This window comes from Pinus tabuliformis, chromosome 5_1, assembly GCF_031772625.1.
Source record: "Pinus tabuliformis cultivar Carrire ecotype Pingquan chromosome 5_1, CPIR1, whole genome shotgun sequence".
Taxonomy (NCBI): domain Eukaryota; kingdom Viridiplantae; phylum Streptophyta; class Pinopsida; order Pinales; family Pinaceae; genus Pinus; species Pinus tabuliformis.
This window is the reverse complement of record NC_142305.1, coordinates 493,407,637-493,425,771: the sequence shown is the minus strand read 5'-3', so window position 1 is coordinate 493,425,771 and position 18,135 is coordinate 493,407,637. Positions and strand designations below refer to the sequence as shown.

General features: G+C 37.4%; 1 protein-coding gene across 1 annotated transcript; it reads left to right on the top strand.

The window, feature by feature from the left end:
• The first annotated feature begins 365 nt into the window (after positions 1–365).
• LOC149165645 (uncharacterized) lies at positions 366–17,373 on the top strand. The gene is made up of 2 exons (XM_089432339.1): positions 366–843; positions 16,686–17,373. Exons 1-2 carry the CDS (start codon positions 380–382, stop codon positions 16,765–16,767), a joined length of 546 nt encoding a protein of 181 aa, XP_089288465.1. The 5' UTR covers positions 366–379; the 3' UTR covers positions 16,768–17,373.
• Positions 17,374–18,135: the final 762 nt, after the last annotated feature.

Here is an 18,135-nt window from a genome sequence, read left to right as displayed (position 1 = left end):
CATTCGAGTTCTCTGCCTTGATTTGTGGACATCTAACACATAGCTATTAGAAGCTTGATGGAAGCTTAGCTATATGTTCATCTGTTTGGTCCCCAAGCTCCTCTCTCAATCCCCTTCAGTTTTACACCATCTAGCTGAGATAGCAGAGCTTGGAAGTGCCTTCAGAATTTTGTGTTCTTTTCTTTTTGCTTGGATAGAAGCTGGAGTGCTGAAGAAGAAGCAAGTGGACTGTGGCCTCCATAAAAACATCACCAATGGCTGGAGGTAACTCGTATCCCTGGGCATTAAGATTTAATGATTCTTTGAGTTTATTCTGCATGCAGAATCGTTGCATGAAATTGTAGAATTTCTAACACTAACAACTTTTCACAGCATCGAGATGTATATTAAATGTATTCAACTTATGTATTCTTCTCAATCAGGGAACCGTTTTCGTATTTCTAGTGTGGACAAAGCCCTGTCTATTCTACCAATTGCTGCTGAACTCCTCCATAATAACTGCGTGGAGGAATGTATGAGATATTTGAATGCTGTTCGATGGAGTACTAGACAAGAAGTCAAACTTCGAGCCCTGCTGCTATCTTTGGAGATCAATACCTTGCCGGATTTAGCTACTAGACTCGGGATTAGCCAAATAAAATCAGATTATGGAGGATTACAGATGCTGGAACATTCTCTGAAAATAATGTTGTCGGCCATTTCGAGTGGTTCATACGATCACAGCGAATATATTGAGGAATATATCGTAGGGTTCTTTGAGGCAAATGCATCCTTTGCAAAAATTTGTGGGTCTGCACTTCTGAAAGAATTTAGTACCAATATCGAACGCGCTAAATCTAATAAGTATGCTATCCTTACTGCTTGTACTGCACTTTTATGGATTGTCAATGTGATTCAACAATGTGATGGGCAATTGTTTGAAATATCGTTCAAATTATTTTGCGAAGATGCTGAACTTCCTATCGCAATAAATCGTTCTTATAGTGGATATTCTGGTAGTGTTAGTCCATATTCTGGTCTAAAGAAGCCAATTCTTGGTCTAAATACCCCACTTTTGGACCTAATGGATCGGTTCCTAAATTGTCTGGGCAGCGGCGAAATAATTACTTCTACATTATTTAGGGTTTCTTTTCTCACAAATTGGGTTCCTGTCATTGTTGCGCATCTCAATCACAAGAATCAATTAGAAAAAAGTATCATTGATGTCGCTGAAACCCTCTCTACTGTTGAGCAAAGACGGATTTACAACATTTGGAAAGAAACTCTGGGCAAAACCCACAAAGAAACTCTGACCAAAACCCACACAGAAACATTTAATTGCTGGGCCAAGAAAGTAGAGGATGCCATACTTCGCCACAACTATTTTTTCATGTAAGTGGCTCTTAAAAGGATGTAGTTGATTAGGCAGGAAGATTTGGTCTATATAGTCCAAGTTTAAACAGAATATATATGCCTAACAACTGTTCCGGGCATAATTTCTTCACAAGCTCTTGTACAGAATGACCTAGTCAATAGATTCTAAGCAATACCTGCGGGAGGACCAGGGCAATGAGTGCAAGCCTCCCTATGTATCTATAAGTGAAACAATTTTCATATATCCACAGTTTTGTTTGGTTGTCAGCTTATACTTAGTTATTTTCCAAATTTGTTGTTACACTGATAATTATTTTTTCAGTATGAACAGATCATTTTTCGATGTTGCCAGTCTGCTTCTTGCCCTTACCCCAGTGTACTTGCAGAGGTTTTTTCTTGTACCTAATTACCTTCCACGGTTTCTTATCGTTTGTTATTATTTTCACTCGATAAGGCCATTGGTTTTTTTATGGAGGTTGAAAAGATTTATTGAATTAAAATGAAAATTATAATTTTGTGTTTTTATCTGTTTTTAATATTTTTTTTTTTTGTAAATATTGTTTTTTATAGAAATGAAGAAAACAAAAAACTTAATGTAATTTTTGAATTTAGACTTCTATGATCCATATTATATTAAAAAGATCACATTATGTTATTAAAAAGAGTTTTTCTAATAGAAATCACATAGGAAAAAAATTTACCAACCTAAAACAATGTTAATACATTCCTTTGAATTTAATAAAAATTTGAAATAAAAAACTCATACAATGTTCAAAGGAATATCAATCTGTAATGTTCATCAATAGTTTCTATATTATCTTGGGTTTTTAAGAGTAAGTTTAAAGTTCTTTAACTAATATATGTATACATTTTAATAGCACAATGTTAAAATTTAATTAACTATATTTTTAAATTGCATTAGTTTTTCAGATCTATAAAATTAAGTTTAAATGTTAGATCTATAATATCTTTCTGAAATATGATATATATATATATATATATATATATATAAATTTTTTATTTTAAATAAATGGTTTGGTATATAAAAAAATGTAAGTTGATACATAATTTTTGAAAAATAACATTATATTTTAAATTTTTATTTAATTTGTTTGAGTTTTAAATTTTTGTATTAGTAAAGTTTGATAAATAAATAGAAGTTTATTATTATATTAAATTATTTTAAATAATTGATGATTTTATTTAATTTCTTTGAGTTTTAAATTTTTATATTAGTAAAGTTTGATAAATAAATAGAAGTTTATTATTATATTAAATTATTTTAAATAATTGATGATATAAATGAAATAAGAGAAAATAATAATTTGTTTTTTTTTTTGAGCTTTGATGGTGACCAAAGGTTTTTTCGAAGGGAAGGCTAGGGTTTGCAGGTTTTTGCAGGTTCTAGCTCAGCGAAGGAGACTCTCTCGGTGATAACCTTCATGTGACCGTCATTGGGGGTTTCTCCTTTCCTAGTGACGGTATTTTCCTTTTTCCTGTGTTTGAGCTCGAGACGCAGTCGGCACAAGGTTTCTGACCGAGTATCATTAATTTATCCTTCCCTCCTGGTTTTTCCCTTAGTTCTTGACACAGACAAAGAGGAACAACCTTGTTTATTACTTGGGGTTTCTGTTTGAGGTTTATTTCATGACATTAGGCTAAGCAGTTTGATGGATGCGGCGGATAGGGTTGGGTTTTGACTGTCGTTTCCAGGTGTTTGAAGTCTTCTTCTGGGGTTCGTCTGTCGGGGGTTTCACCCAGTTATCTTGGAACGACAACGGCTCATCCAACGACCTTTGATTTCATGCATGGATACGGAGTAGCTTGACTATTCATCCGACACCTTGGCCCCATCAGACATCTGGGTGGAAGAGAAACACACGTCGAGTGTGTTGATGGAACCAGAAACATCCCCTCAACCAGATACGCAGGTCGCCGAACTACCCTCGCTTATGGAAGATATGGAGGCATCCCTTCAGGGTTTAGGGTTTTCTCAACTGGCTACAGCGAGCTCGGAAGGTCTTTTCTCTCTGGGTGAAGGAACCCAATCGCCCTTTTTTTCTATTCCATCTCCTTCGGAATTGCAAAACTCTGAATCTATCCTGGGCTGCACGGTTGTCACTGCGACGGGGGTCTGGGATTCGGCACAGGCATTGCAGGGTTCTTTTCCTCATTCCCACAAAGTTCTTGGGGCAACTCTGGATGGTTTTTCACTCCCAGTTATAGCCGTAGCCTCCCATCCATCGGGGTTTTTCGACGACATCTCTAGGCAGGACTTAGGGCCAGAAGATAACAGGGCCTTGGATTCAGATGAAAACCCTCAGGCTGAGGGAACTCAACAGCCTTTAAATCCTCAAACTAGAACTGGTGGAGAGAAAAGATCAAAGCTTTCTAAAATTTGGGAGCGTGTTCGGCTTCTAGTTTTTGGGGTTGGCATTAGCATGGACCAAGCGACGCTAATGGAGAGCACAGTCTTGGTAGGCAAAGTCCGTGGATGGAATTATACCCCGGTAATACTAAAGAAATGGACAACATAGGTTTGGGCAAACCTGATGATGCAACTCCTTGTTGTCATCAAAATGTCTAGGGACTAGTTCGCTCTTATTTTTTCACAACCGAAGCAGGTGGACTAGGTCTTGACCCGATACTGGCAGATTGAAATGACTCATGTTCTGCTCAAGCGTTGGTCACCATTATTTGATCCAAAGAAAGGAAATATGGGGGCAGGTCCAATTTGGGTGCATCTCCCTGGCCTCCCTCCTCAATTTTGTGAAGAGGACATCTTCCGATGCATTGGTGATGACATGGGAGTTTATTTGGACCACGACCATTCTTATCAGGACACAGGATGCATGGAAATCAAAAGAATTTTGGTACATTTAGACACCAGGGAAGGACTAGTGGAGAGCTATTGCCTTCAAATGGATGAGATAACCAGGTGGAAAATCTTAGACTATGAGGGCATCCCCTTTCGTTGCAGGCAATGCCATGAGGTAGGACATTTGTACAAAGATTGCTCTCTTCTCTCTGGGAAACAACCGGACCCTTCGTGGTCTCTGGTTTCGATAAGCACCCAAACAATGGAGGTGGAGATACCCTCTCTGGTGGTCCTTCCTGGTATTTAAGAGCTGAGTGGGGACGTGACTGGGGTAGCGCCTTCTCGTTTGGACTCGGGGACATCTGTGGCTCCAACCACCAGATCTTGCTCCAGAGAATCGACGTCCTTTTCGGGTACTCTTCCTCCCTCACCTCTGTCTTCTCATGATTGTATGTTTACTGGTAATGCTTCTGCTTCTGTATTAATTTCGGGTCTGGGTTCTGGGGTAAACAATCTATGTTCTATAAATTGTCCTGTGGTAACTGCCCACCCCCCCTCCATGCAGCACCTCCCCGACCATCTCTCAGGACATCCCTCCCTTGGCTCCCAGAGACAACCTTAGCTCTAGTGGTTCTCACCGCTACAACCTGTGATCCTTACCCGTCTCTCAGGCCTCTTCTTTCAGCTTGGACGAGGACCCTCTCCCATCCTTTCCCTTGAAGCCCTCGAGGGGCAGACAATCTCGTTTTTCCAAAGCCATCAGGAGGATTGGCATTGAGGTGGCCTCGGGCATTCAGTACCCCATTGATCGGGTCCTTAAAGTAAAAGGAACCCCACAAAGGTTACCCCGTGAAGTGCCTCTCTTTCAATTGCAGGGGTTTGGCCAGCCCGGAGAAGAAACTGGCACTAAAAAGGTTGTGTCATTCAAAACGTTTGGATGTAATTTTCCTGCAAGAAAGTATGGAGGAAGGGAGCTCTCTAAATAATGTGCTCCTAAAATTTCTTCCAGATTGGGCATTTCATTTCTTGGATGTCAGAGGAAGATCGGGAGGTTGTGCCCAGGGGTATAACAAAAGAACAATAAGATCGGATAACATATGGGGAGGGGAGGGCTATCTAGGTGCATATATCATCTCAATAGATATCAATACTCCCCTCATGCTCATTAATGCATATGGGCCTTGCCACAACATGGAAATTTTTTGGGAAAGACTATTGGAAGCTGACTTCATGCAAGCTGGGAATCTGATCATCGGTGGGGACCTAAATTTCTCCTTAGGGCTGGCAGAATCCCGGGGTAATAGAGCTCAGACTGACCCCTTAACAGCCTTCTTCGAAGTTTTGTTGGATTCACATGACCTTTTGAATATTGAAACAACAAAACTTTTCCCACTTGGAGGAATCGTAGAATTGGGATGGATGCTTTGGCTAGAAGACTAGACCGTTTCCTAATAAGAGATCCTCTCTTAGCTAGTCTGGATTGCATTCATCAATGGGTGGGATTGGGGGGGGGGTTTGTCCAACCATTCCCTGATCTTCTTGGAGATTCAGGATGCAAACCACAAACCCCCTTCGCCATTTAATTTCAATTCAACTTGGATCTCTGAAGCATATTTCCATAGCCTAGTAAGATAAAATTGGACTCATTGTAGCCTGGATATCAGAGCCCCCCCGGTTGACATTATTGAAAACAACCTGGCCCGCTTAAAATCGAAAACCATCAACTGGGCAAGGAACAAGCAACGTTTAGATGAGTTTGAGCTGAAAAGGATTGAAGGGGTCCTTAATCAATTGGAAAACACAAGGCTTTCCAGTTATTCATCAACTAAGTCTAAGGAACATTTAATCAAACTGGAAACGGAAAAAATCAAACTGCTGAGACAGGAAGAGGGAACTTGGCGTTTAAAAAGTAGAACAATCTGGTTAAAAGCAGGGGATGAGAATTCCAAGTTCTTTCAGCAATTTTCCAGAGGGAGAAAATCCATCAGTACAATCTGGGAATTACGAGAACTCAGGAAGGGAGGCTAGTACTTTCAATCAACTGGAAGATATGGGTATGCATCATTTCTCTCATATTTTCAAGGCACCCAGGGGAGCCACCCTCCCTGAGATTCAAATCCGAAGTCCGAATGGGTGGCCCATGGAATTCTACAGTACCTTTATAGAACTCATTGGGTTGGGTCTCCTTTTGGCCATTGAGGATTGCAAAATTACTAGCAGAATGTATGAGGGGTTCAATTCTACCTTCTTGGAACTCATCCCCAAAGTTTGTAGAAATTTTGAATAATTTAACACATATTCAACAGAGATTATCCTGATCATGTACTATTGCAGAATACATACACAATACATAAGCTCCTCTACGTTGATCATCAATATAGCAGCATCAATAACAATAAAACATCAAGAGCATTCACACATTAACACAGTATGTAACCCGGGGAAAGCATCTCACTAAAAATCCTACACTATATGTATATTAATGATTGAGAACATGTAACATTACAAAGTACAATGCTTATCACAAGCAATCTGGTACCAACTCCACCTGTTACACACAATACAGCTAAGATCTGATCTCCAAATCTATTCCACTGCTTGCCTGCCTCTCCAGCTCAATACCTGCTCAAGAACTGATGAGAATGGTTTACCAAACTCGTATTTCACCTGCAAAGAATCACTCACACTCTGTTGGACGTGAGCACAAGCTACAATTCTTGATATTGGCCAATTCATTGGCATACTCAATCCCTCTGATTGTGCAAATCATCATGCACAACTATAGTCACACTGATAGCAATCTGATCCTCTAACACCTGTCCCTGCTGAACTGAACATACACTGACATGCAACTGAGTTAACTGATGTATTCTATAGTTGCATTATGAGTTTATAACTTGTGAATTAATTAATAACTAATTCACCCAACTCATCTCTAGTCTATTTGCCAGTTAGACTAAATACAACCAGTTTAACAAAGCTAAACTGAACACAACTCCATCAACTGCACCTCCAGTCCACTAAACTCAACTCACTTGAGTTCTAACTGAAGTCCTGCATGCAAATATTAGTCATCCCATAAGTAACCACGTATTTCCTTACGGGATTTGCATGTACCACATCCATAGCTCATCCTAAAGTGCTCCAAGAGAATAAGATCAAGTTTATAGTCCAAATATTATTATGAGACAATAATATTTGACTTTTCTATTTTTGACAGCCAGTCTAAAAATAGACTTTGATCACTCACACTGTGATCACTCACACTGTGGTCACCCACACTGTGATCACCCACACTGTGGTCACCCACACTGTGATCATCCCTGCTGGGATCAAAAATAGAACTTGCGCCATAATTTGCCTGCGGGCCCACTTAGTGAAGGCGACTCTTTTCACTAAGCTCCATCATCTTGTTGCAATCTCAACAAAGTTGACAAGCCCATTACTTATGACGATTTTCAACCTATATCCCTCTAAACTGCATCTACAAAATTATTTCCAAAATCATCGCTCTTCGTGTTAAACCTATATTATCCAGGATGATTTCTAAGGAGCAGTTTTCTTTCATCAACTATTGTCAGATCCATGAAGCCATAGGGACCGCTCAGGAAGGCATTCACTCAATCAAGAAAATGAACAAAAAATACATTATTCTCAAGATCGACCTCTCCAAAGCCTTTGCTCGAGTTATCTGGTCTAATCTACACCTCATCCTCACTCATATTGGTTTCCCTCATTCCTTCATCAACTGGATCATGTGATGTATCTCTTCTGCTTCCTATAGCATTCTCATCAATGGGGTTGCTTCTGGCTTTTTCCATGCTGAACGTGGTCTGGGACAAGGATGCCCTCTTTCCCCCTTGCCTTTTTTGTTAATCATGGAAGGCCTAAGCAGATTGATAAAAAAGGCTCAAGTTGTTGGTGAATTAGGGGGAGTCATGATTTCTGACATGATAACTCTCTCCCACGTTTTGTTTGTTGACGATGTTCTTATTTTTTTAAATGGTTCTTTCAGTGATTCCTCTTGTTTCAAAAACATTCTATCACTGTTTTGTAAAGCTACAGGCATGGAGCCTAATTATGGAAAATCCACCATCATTTGTGTGGCTTGCCTACAAAATGAGGAGAGGTATGTGTTACAACATTTCACTTTTGTGAGATAAGAGCTGCACTCCGGCCTAAAATACCTTGGGTTCAAGCTGAAACCACATGGGTATCACATCATTGATTGGTCTTGGCTCATTGCAAAAATTGAAAGCCGCATTAATATTTGGCAACAATGTTGGCTTTCTAGAGTTGGCAGACTTACTTTAATAAAGTCGGTGCTGGAGGCCATCCCATTTTACTGGATGACTCTCGACTGGATTCCCAAAGGTATTCTCAACAGGATACAACAAATTTGTTGCAGATTCCTATGGCGGGGTCAAAATTGTAGTAGGATGTTTGCCTGAGTTCGCTGGGAAAGGATTGGGAAGCCTAAAAAATGGGGCGGTTAGGGCATAAAGGACCTCCACAAATTTACAAAAGCTCTGGTAGTCAAGATGGGTTGGCAAATCATTAAATCAGAGAGCTTATGGAAAGAAGTGGTCTATTTTAAATATATCCATCCCCTTTCAATTATTGATTGGATTCGCAAACCCTTTCAATCGTTACCTGGTGGTTCCATCATTTGGAAGGCCACTACCCAATCCGTAAGTATAATCAAGGACGAATTGGCGTGGAGGATTGGGACTGGTGAACAGGTCAGAATAGGCACTAATGCCTAGTTTGGAAGTGACAATGCTCACATTCTCCCGAGGACTTTGAGACTCTTTATTTTAGGTGTGACATCACTCAGATTGCGCAAATAGTCGAGGTAGGGCATCCTACTTGGGCTCGTAGCATTGGCTGGCCTCCAGGACCTTGAACCTCCTAGATAGATGGAGAAGAGTCTGGCACCAGTTCATTGGTGCACTGGAGGAAGAAAACATCAGACTATCTTGGCAAGAGGACAAACTCATTTGGGCCCTGGATCCTCATGGGAGGGACTCCCCAAATGCTGGTTATGAGACAATGATGAATGCACAAGACTTGGGAATCACCTGCTGGTGGTGGCGCCACCTTTGGAAATTAAAAGCCCCCCATAAAACGAAGTTGTTCATGTGGTGCATTCTCTCGAACAAGGTTCCAATGGAGTTAAACCTTATGAAGCGGGCTTTCTAAGGTCCCTCCAGATGTTGCCTTTGCCTTTCAAGCCCTGAGGACATGGACCATTTATTTCTACACTGTTCCATCACTGCTCAAGTTTGGTCATCTACTACTATCTCTCTCAACTTGAAGAAGAAATGAGAGGGCCAAAATGTTGAGGAAGCATGGCTGTGTTGGTGGTATGAGGCTCCCTCCCAAAAAGCAAGAAACCTCCCTCTGATTGTTTGTCGGGGCATTTGGCTAAATAGGAACAACCATATATTTCAAAATGCTCAACTCAACTGGTCCATCATCTGCAATACCATTGCGGCCATTTACAACTTGATCCATGAAGATACCGACTGTGAGCAAACTTGGGTCATCACTCCCGAAAGTTTTGACAAAAGCTCTCTTTGGGCTTATTTTGATGGCTTAGCAAAGACTAGGGGCTGTGGGGGGGGGGGTGAGTTCTCCACATAAACGAGCACCTCTCTTTCAGAATCAAAGTGGGGTTGGGAAGGGGCACAAATAATTATGCTGGGCTAAACAGTCTTAGACATCTTCTCCTTTTTGCTATGGAACAAAATTGTCACAAGATTCAGATCTTTGGGGATTCACAACTTATCATAAACTGGATCAATGGGGCTTATCACTATCACTTGCACACACTTATGGATACACTGGATGATATCATTACTCTAAAATCATAGTTTGATTTTATTGTATGCTTTCACATATACAGGGAAATGAATGAGATTGTTGATTGTCTTTCCAAAGAGGTCGCGCAACTGAACAAGGGGCAATGGGTAATCAAAGAATTTAGATATGGGGACTTCTTCCAGTTTTTTCATTGTATATTCATTGAGCTGGATGGGAAATTTTCAAAATAATCCTCACAATTATTCCATGTTTTTTTATTTTTGTCTTACTCAGTTTTTATGGACACCATTTGGATCATGTAAATGCAGTTTATATATTTCTTTGCTATTTTATGATGATAACTGTAAATATTGTAATGAGCAATGACTATTCTGCTTCACCAGAGAATGCATCTCATACATGTTGAAGATACAACATGTAATTTTCTTAAGTTACTTAATGAAAATTGTGGTTTTTTTCTTGGAAACAAAAAAAGAAGAGAAAATAATAATTTGTCATAAAATTTGGAATTATAAATTAAATGCTTAATTATTTTAAAATCACTATTTTAAGTTTCAAGTTATAATTAGCTTTAAATAAAAATAATATAATCTCATAACAAATTTCTTTTTAGTTGTGAATGTACAAAACTTTAAAGCTTCCATTAATCTAGAGCTTTAATTAGATTTTTAATAATATTAATTAATAAAAAATTTGCCAAATCCTGTGAAGGCACCATACATATATATATATATATATTATTTTCATGTTTTTATACTTTGAAAGAATTCTTATTAAATATGTACTTGGAAAGAAAGTTTATTTGTTGTAAAATTAATTTATTCTATTATTTTTTCATATTGCAAAAACATAGCTTCGAGTTTCTTCTTTGAATAAATGAAAATATATAAAAATAATACATATTTTTTGAAAAATAAAGTTCTTCATTTCTTTAAAATTTTAAATATTTTGTATAGTTATTTTAAATGTTTTGTATAGTTACTTTAAATGTTTTGTATAGTTATTTTTTTTAGATCTTTAAATTTTTTATTTTGGCCGACATGAGTAAAATTTCAATTTTGATGGCGGACAGACATCCTTACACATCATACTGTGGGCTGTAAAATTTCAATTTTGATGGCGGAAAGACATCCTTACACATCATACTATGGGCTGTAGAATGAGCCTCTAGGCTCAATTAGTGTTAATTTTATTGGACACCCCATGCAAGACGGACACCCTTACACATCAATTGGACTATAAAATAAGCCTCTAGACTCGATCACTGTTAATTTTATTAGACACCACATGCAAAACATGACGTAATCTATATAACATCCCAACACACCAATAATGTGGTTGACTTAGTCTATGTAACATCCCAAAACGTTTGATGAGATTGATGATGTGCATATATTGTGCCATCCCAAACCTCCAATGATGTGCACAATTGATGAGATGGACACATTAATAAAATTGCTCTCTCAACATCCAAAGTGGAATCTCTTTTAATGAAGAGGCTTAGGTTCATGTCAGCTTAACCTTTTCTAAGACCAGAGGTTAGAGGTTGGCATTGGGGCCAAGTGGCCATCACTTAAGTCTTAATCTTACATTAACAATAGGTTTAACTAAAAGTACTTAAAATGACGGCTAAAATGATCTGGTAATCTCTTTCTGCTAATGGCCTTAAGTTGGCTCACCCTCATGTTATTGGATGCAAAGGCCATAACATAACATAACAGCTTCCGTTAAATTCTCTATTTTCGTTATAATCATAGATGCTGCAAGCCAAGCCCTTAACGACGGGAATGGAATCGAAGGTGGCATATTCTGCTAAACCTTCTATCATACTCAGCTAAGCCTCTGTTGGTTTGCGGCAACAGCACAACAGCTAGGTCGTTTCACCTGTTTTTACAAAGCCAACGACTTTGGGGAATTGCTTATAAATTAACATAGATTCATCGAAAATATCTTTGAAATACATATATATGTATAAAATAATTTAAAGAGCATTGAATTATAATTAGTATATTATATCTCCCATTTGTAACATATGGATTCTTTTGATTTTGATTTAATTGGTGTTTGATAAAATATTTTATATAATATTTAAATTTTAATAATATTATATTAATTATTTAGTATTTTTATTTTAATAGGTTTTTAACATTTTTTATTTAATTATTATTAATTATTAAGTGGATGGTAGAGATTTAATCTCCATAGAATATTAGTAATATTCACAAATCAAGGGTTAAGATTTATCCTCAAATTAGTTTTTTTTAATTGATTTATGTTAATTACCGAAGTCATAAAAACTTTTACAAGAAAACAATTATTATTTTATTAAAATATAATGAATTCTCTTCATCTTGGAACTAGGAAAGGTGCAAGGGTTTTATATAGGTTGATTCTGATTCATGTTACATGCACTCAAATATTTATCTATATATCATAAATAAAAACTAAATATATTTATTTTTAGGATGTGCTTATGGAACATCATGTTCAAAATCCATGATACATATGATGTAGTGCTTCCCTATACAGGGAACAAACACCTTAAATTAAATTTGATTTAAACAAGCCATTTTAGGCATGGCTTTCTACACTATTCTTGATGCTAGCATATTAATAAATATGATAAGATTTACATTAAATTATATATTTTTAAAGGGAGTAGGCTATACTTTTTAGAGATTCCGTCCATCTGAAAAGCGCACTTTCTCGACACCGATTCGACATCGTCAGTCAGTGAGCTGAGCTCGCCGGAACCCCTCTCTGTTACCCTCCGCCGTTGATTAGTCAGTTGAACTCGCCAGAACCCCTCTCTGTTACCGTCCATCATCTCGCCTGTCACCTACATGCATTAATTCAGAGCACTCCTTATCACGCTCAATTTCAATTTTGAAATAATCGTCATCCCCTCAATCCCCTGCTTACAGCACTGAGCAACTTGTCGAGCACCCTGTCCAACACCTTATCCAGCACCAAGCACCAAGCATTTCAACATCCCTTGCTTCCACATACACACAAAACCACAAAAATCCCCAATTCACCAAGCACCGAGCATTTATGATGATCATCCTCAACTGTGCTTGAGCACCCTGTCCACCATCGAGCATCGACACAGCGAACTCCGCATCTTCAAACCAGATATTTACACTCGCTTATGTAGGTCAAGCGGTATACTAGAATCTTAATGAACTTTCCTTAAGACCACTCATTCAATATAATTGCACAGGAAGTAGATCATGTCTTACCAGCAACAAGAATTCATGAACCCACAATCTACTAATTCATTTTGCAGTTTACTTTAAATTGGACCACAGACCAGCCAAACAATGTTCAATTTTAGATTGACTTTGCTCTACTATCCACTTCTCCTTTTTCTTTATTTTTTGTCAGAAATCCAAAAAGGAGTAGGTTGGGCCAATTTTATCACTTGAAAACACCTGATAATAGATCATCGCCAAAGTGAGCTAATTTGATCCCTCTGATTCAAATGTTGTAACCATCCTCTTGGGAGTGGGTACATCAGTCAAAATTATTTCAGCCAAGAGAATAGAATACATGTTAACCATGGAGGAATTCCTTAACAAACCTCTAGATTCAGGGTCATTACTACTATCAGTATGCATTCCATACTGGAATGAATCTAGTCACCCAATTAAAGAACTTAAGAGCGATGATAGTGTTGGAACTTACGACAATTTGTTGTTCAATACATATAGGGCATCCCCTCGTCCCCTTGGTAACGCAGTTTCCTATGTAAATGCTGCCTTCTTGGCTAAAATTTCACGCAATAAATCTAAAGGTAAATGGATGATAGGGAGTGCTCGACTTGCTTTTGGTGCTTTCGATGTGAGACATGCCATAAGGGCTAAGAATGTGGGGGAATTCTTGGCTGGTAAAGTTATAACTTCAATTGTTCTTTTGGAAGCAATTCAAATGCTTAAAGTGTCTATCATTCCTTTGGAAGGAAATCCAAAATCAACTTACAGGCAAAGTGTGGTTGTTGGTTTCCTTTTTGATTTCTTTTTCCCTCTAGTTAAAGATAGAGTAATTCCCTCTATTACTTTCCACCCAAATGGTATGGATGAAATAAGTAGGTCCGTTAATTTGAATGATTCTCTAGAATAAAACAGGGGCCTGAGTAGTATCGATTCCAGTGGAAAGAAATTGTGTTGTAGACCAAAATGTCTTACACTTGGGAAACAGATGATGGAGTTCCACAAAGATTACTATCCAGTAGGCCAACCTTCTGCAAAAGTTGGTGTTGAGCTCCAGGCATCATGTAATTTCATGTCCTCTGCATTCCCAATTGTAGATGTTAAATATCTTCATTTTACATCATCATGTCTCAAGTCAAGGTATTCATGGTTTATATGAAGGAATTTGATACCAAAAACATATTCTCGCGTTCATATGCTTGTTAACACTTGAGAAGAATCTAAAGCAAACTCTGGATGAACATTTTACATAAACTAGTACGTTTTTTGGGCAAAAATGTTTCATGTATTACAAAGACATTATGTACACCTACATGTTATCTTTACAGGCTAATCATAGATAATCCCCCGTTAATCCAATAATCCAACACTGATAATTTTGAATTGCAATCATTGATCCAAAAATCACAAATTTCTAATTAATCAAATCATGGTTTTAGTATCCCATGCTACCATCTCCCACTTGCCCTAATTGAGCTCTAAAGAAAAGGTCCCACAATGGTGATCACCTTATTCTCCTTGTGCTTTACTTTGCAAAATGACCTTGTACCTGGTGATTTGAGGCACCTCTTATTGCTACAACACATGTCTCAGGCATTGTCTTATTGTCTCTCTCAAGTTTTTCCTACCGACTTTAGGCAAAAACTCTTTAAGGATAAATTCATATTGATTTGAAATCTCTTTTTGAAGGAGTCTCAATTCTTCTTTGATTTCCCTTTTCAACATCTTTGAATTCCTCTATTCTGAAAGACAACATACCATTTCCTGGGTCCATATAATGGAAAAATGCTTTCCAATTTATGTTCCAAGTGTTGTAGCACATGACATAGTACAAACATCAATTTTCTCAGTCTATGTGAGTGGGTATCAAAGAATTCCTACCATTGTTTCATTTTTATCAAAAACCAGTCCATGAAAATTCATGCATGGCATCATATGAAAACTATGTTTCCTGCTTTTTGCATGATAGAGAAATGATAATAGCATAATAATTTTCATAACAAAACTTAGCACACTCCATCCTTAAAATGATGGAAACAGTTGGCATCCCTAACAACAATTTCTCATTCTATAATTCTTGAAATGAACTTAATGGTGATGTGGCAGTCACCATAGACACAAAGATTCTTGATAATTCTAATTGGAATCCTATTGGGTGTGCTGATAATACCAAAAGTTATCGCTAGCTTTTCATTGTGATAGCTGAGAAAATCATCTTTATATTCATTCTCCACATCATGCAAAACAAAGTTTGAGTCAGGCACATACCTTGCCTTTTTAATCTGCTTAGATAGTGTTTCCAGCATTGCATAAATCTCTTCTACTTGTGGATGAGATCTATCTCCTACAATAAATGCATGCACCCTATTCTTTTCTTTATTCCAGCTGCAACCTGGAATTTTTCTTATTCCCTTGTCTTTCATCATTTTCCTCACTCTAGCAACATCATCCCATTTTCCAGATGAAGCATACATGCTTGACATCAACACATAATTTGCAGCATTGTGTGGTTCCAACTTAATACAGTATCACACCCAATCCCCAATAGACCAACACACATCATCACATCATCTCACTGTGAGGATATTCTTGGACATGTCATAAAGGAGAGATGTTACGGGTTATCTATTTATAGCTTCAAGCTTCGCATTAATCACGGTTTTAATGAAGCCCCGTTAGTCTAGATGAAATTATGATGAAACTATGTTGTTTGTCAAGTATATTTAAATTTTGGCATAGACCCTCATCCTACTACCATATCCACTTAGTAGAAAATGAGAGGTAATTAAGGAAACAACAACGATGCAAATTCTTTTATACTTTTGGCTTAGCTCATTTGTGAATAAGTGACATTTATTTTTGCTAACTTCATAAAACAATGACAACCTTGAGGTCCTTTTCTCTTCATTACATAATCTATTTGTGTGTGGCATTCAAGGTGTTTTTCATGTTTGTCCAAGCTTTGGCATCAACTCATTGGTAGAATGACTGGCTTATAACTGTTGAGTATAGTTTTTCCCTTGGCTCATTTAGGCACAAATCTAGAAGGTCCCACCCCAGCATCTCGTTTTCTTTTGCAAATAGAAGAGTAGCAACGGGCATAGTTTTTGATCCATTCCCACAACTTTTGCACCTTGCCCAGGAAAGAGGAAAGCCAAGGTGGGTTTGTAGTGCCATATTAGAGGGGCATTTTTTTTTCTTCTTAATTCTTTTAGTATATACTATTAATGTTAGCTGGTACAAGTGGAACAACTATTCTAGGGATGGGTTTGGGGTAGCAAAACAATGCCCACGAAGTTAGAAACTATAGTAATGATCCATTATGGCCATATAAATTATGTGTTTATTCTATTTTGGTTCATTGTTTATTTTGTAATGACTTTACCAACCCCTTTCTTTTGTTTGAATGTTTGAATGTATAAGATAGATAAATGCCTACTTGTCTAATATGAATTTACTATTATTTTATTTTCCAGGTCTTCTAAGTGTAGAGAATGGTGCAAAAGTGGAAGTTGTTCATTGAAGTGTCTTGTCGAAATCCTGGTCAAGCCACTATGAAATATGTTCTTCATAATGCGGCAAGAAATCATGTGTTGCATAGAAATATAGAAGTGCACGAGAGAACAACAAATAATGAAGGCTACTATAGTGCCCTTGTTGAGGGGTTAAAGGAGGCGAAAAATTATGATGTTAATGATATTACAGTTTTCAAAAACTCACAACTCATATGCAATCAAATCAATGACATCTATGAAGTTCGAAAACAAAATTTAAAACCACTTTACAAGGAAGCGATAATGTGGATTTCTCAGTTTCAATATTTTAGCATACATTACCACGCAAACATTCATAAGTTGTCCACTGATATACTTTCTAAAGGAATGTCAACTGTAGATGGAAGTGTAAGAGATGACATCAGATCACCATCTATTGCAAGAGAAGTCATTGATTAGCATCAACATAGTTCCCCAATATGTGAATGTGTTCTTATGATCATTTTCCTTGGGGCTATCATTGCATTTTTCTTCCATTAAAGAAGAACCCATTGATATGTTATTTTTCCCCAACCTACAATGATTGGGGTATTTTGTATGAGTGACAAGTTTATGGACAAATGTGTGACCTTCCGTGTATATGAACAAATGACATAATATCTGCATGGTTTGTGATATAATAGTTGAATTTTTTTGAGGTTATTTACGCTCATTGTGCTTGTAAATATCATTGTGGAAAATTTCATTGATTTCAAAATGAATTTTAAATGAATGAGTGGAGGTTAAAATCCAAGTCAGAAGTACTTACTGCAATTCACAAGTGCTTGTATTGCAATGCCCATATGTTTATTTGTGTTGGATGTGCAGTAAAAAAAAATTATAAGGAAAGAATGCAACACATTTAATTAAAGTTAAGTTTAGACTAAAACCTGTACAAATTTTTAGTAGATGTTCCACTTTGAATCATCTTGTTAATTATGTCATCACATGACTTTGAAAACAACAAAAAATATTTTGTGTTAGGTGTTTAACCAAATCAAGATTTGTCCCTAAGACGAGTTTACCAAATCCATGGCTCTTTTTTCCACCTGAGAAAGTATTAGATGAGGTGACATATTATATAATGATCCACTCAGATGAATGGTTTGGGAAGTGGTTTTCTCTTCAAATTTAGTTTAGATTCCTTGTGAATATGTTGTATGTTAAGTATCTTTGAGGTTGCAGGCTACAAATCTCATGTTTAAATTGTTTGTATTTGTGGTGGTAATGGTTGCCAGTTGCCACATTTTTTTGAAAGAAGAAAACATGAGATGGGGAGTTTGACATTTGGCAAAGATGACTAGTTAGCAGTTGAATTTGTTACTGCAGCTGCTAATATTTGAGCTCCTTTGGGCATCCAAATGCATAGCTTGTTTGAAGTGAAAGACATTGC

Bases quoted from the DNA above. Each gene is read 5' to 3' on its own strand.
- LOC149165645 (XM_089432339.1), top strand. From the start codon at position 380: ATGTATATTAAATGTATTCAACTTATGTATTCTTCTCAATCAGGGAAC. The intron at 844-16,685 runs GTATGCTATCCT...TTTATTTTCCAG, and splicing joins GAACGCGCTAAATCTAATAA to GTCTTCTAAGTGTAGAGAAT.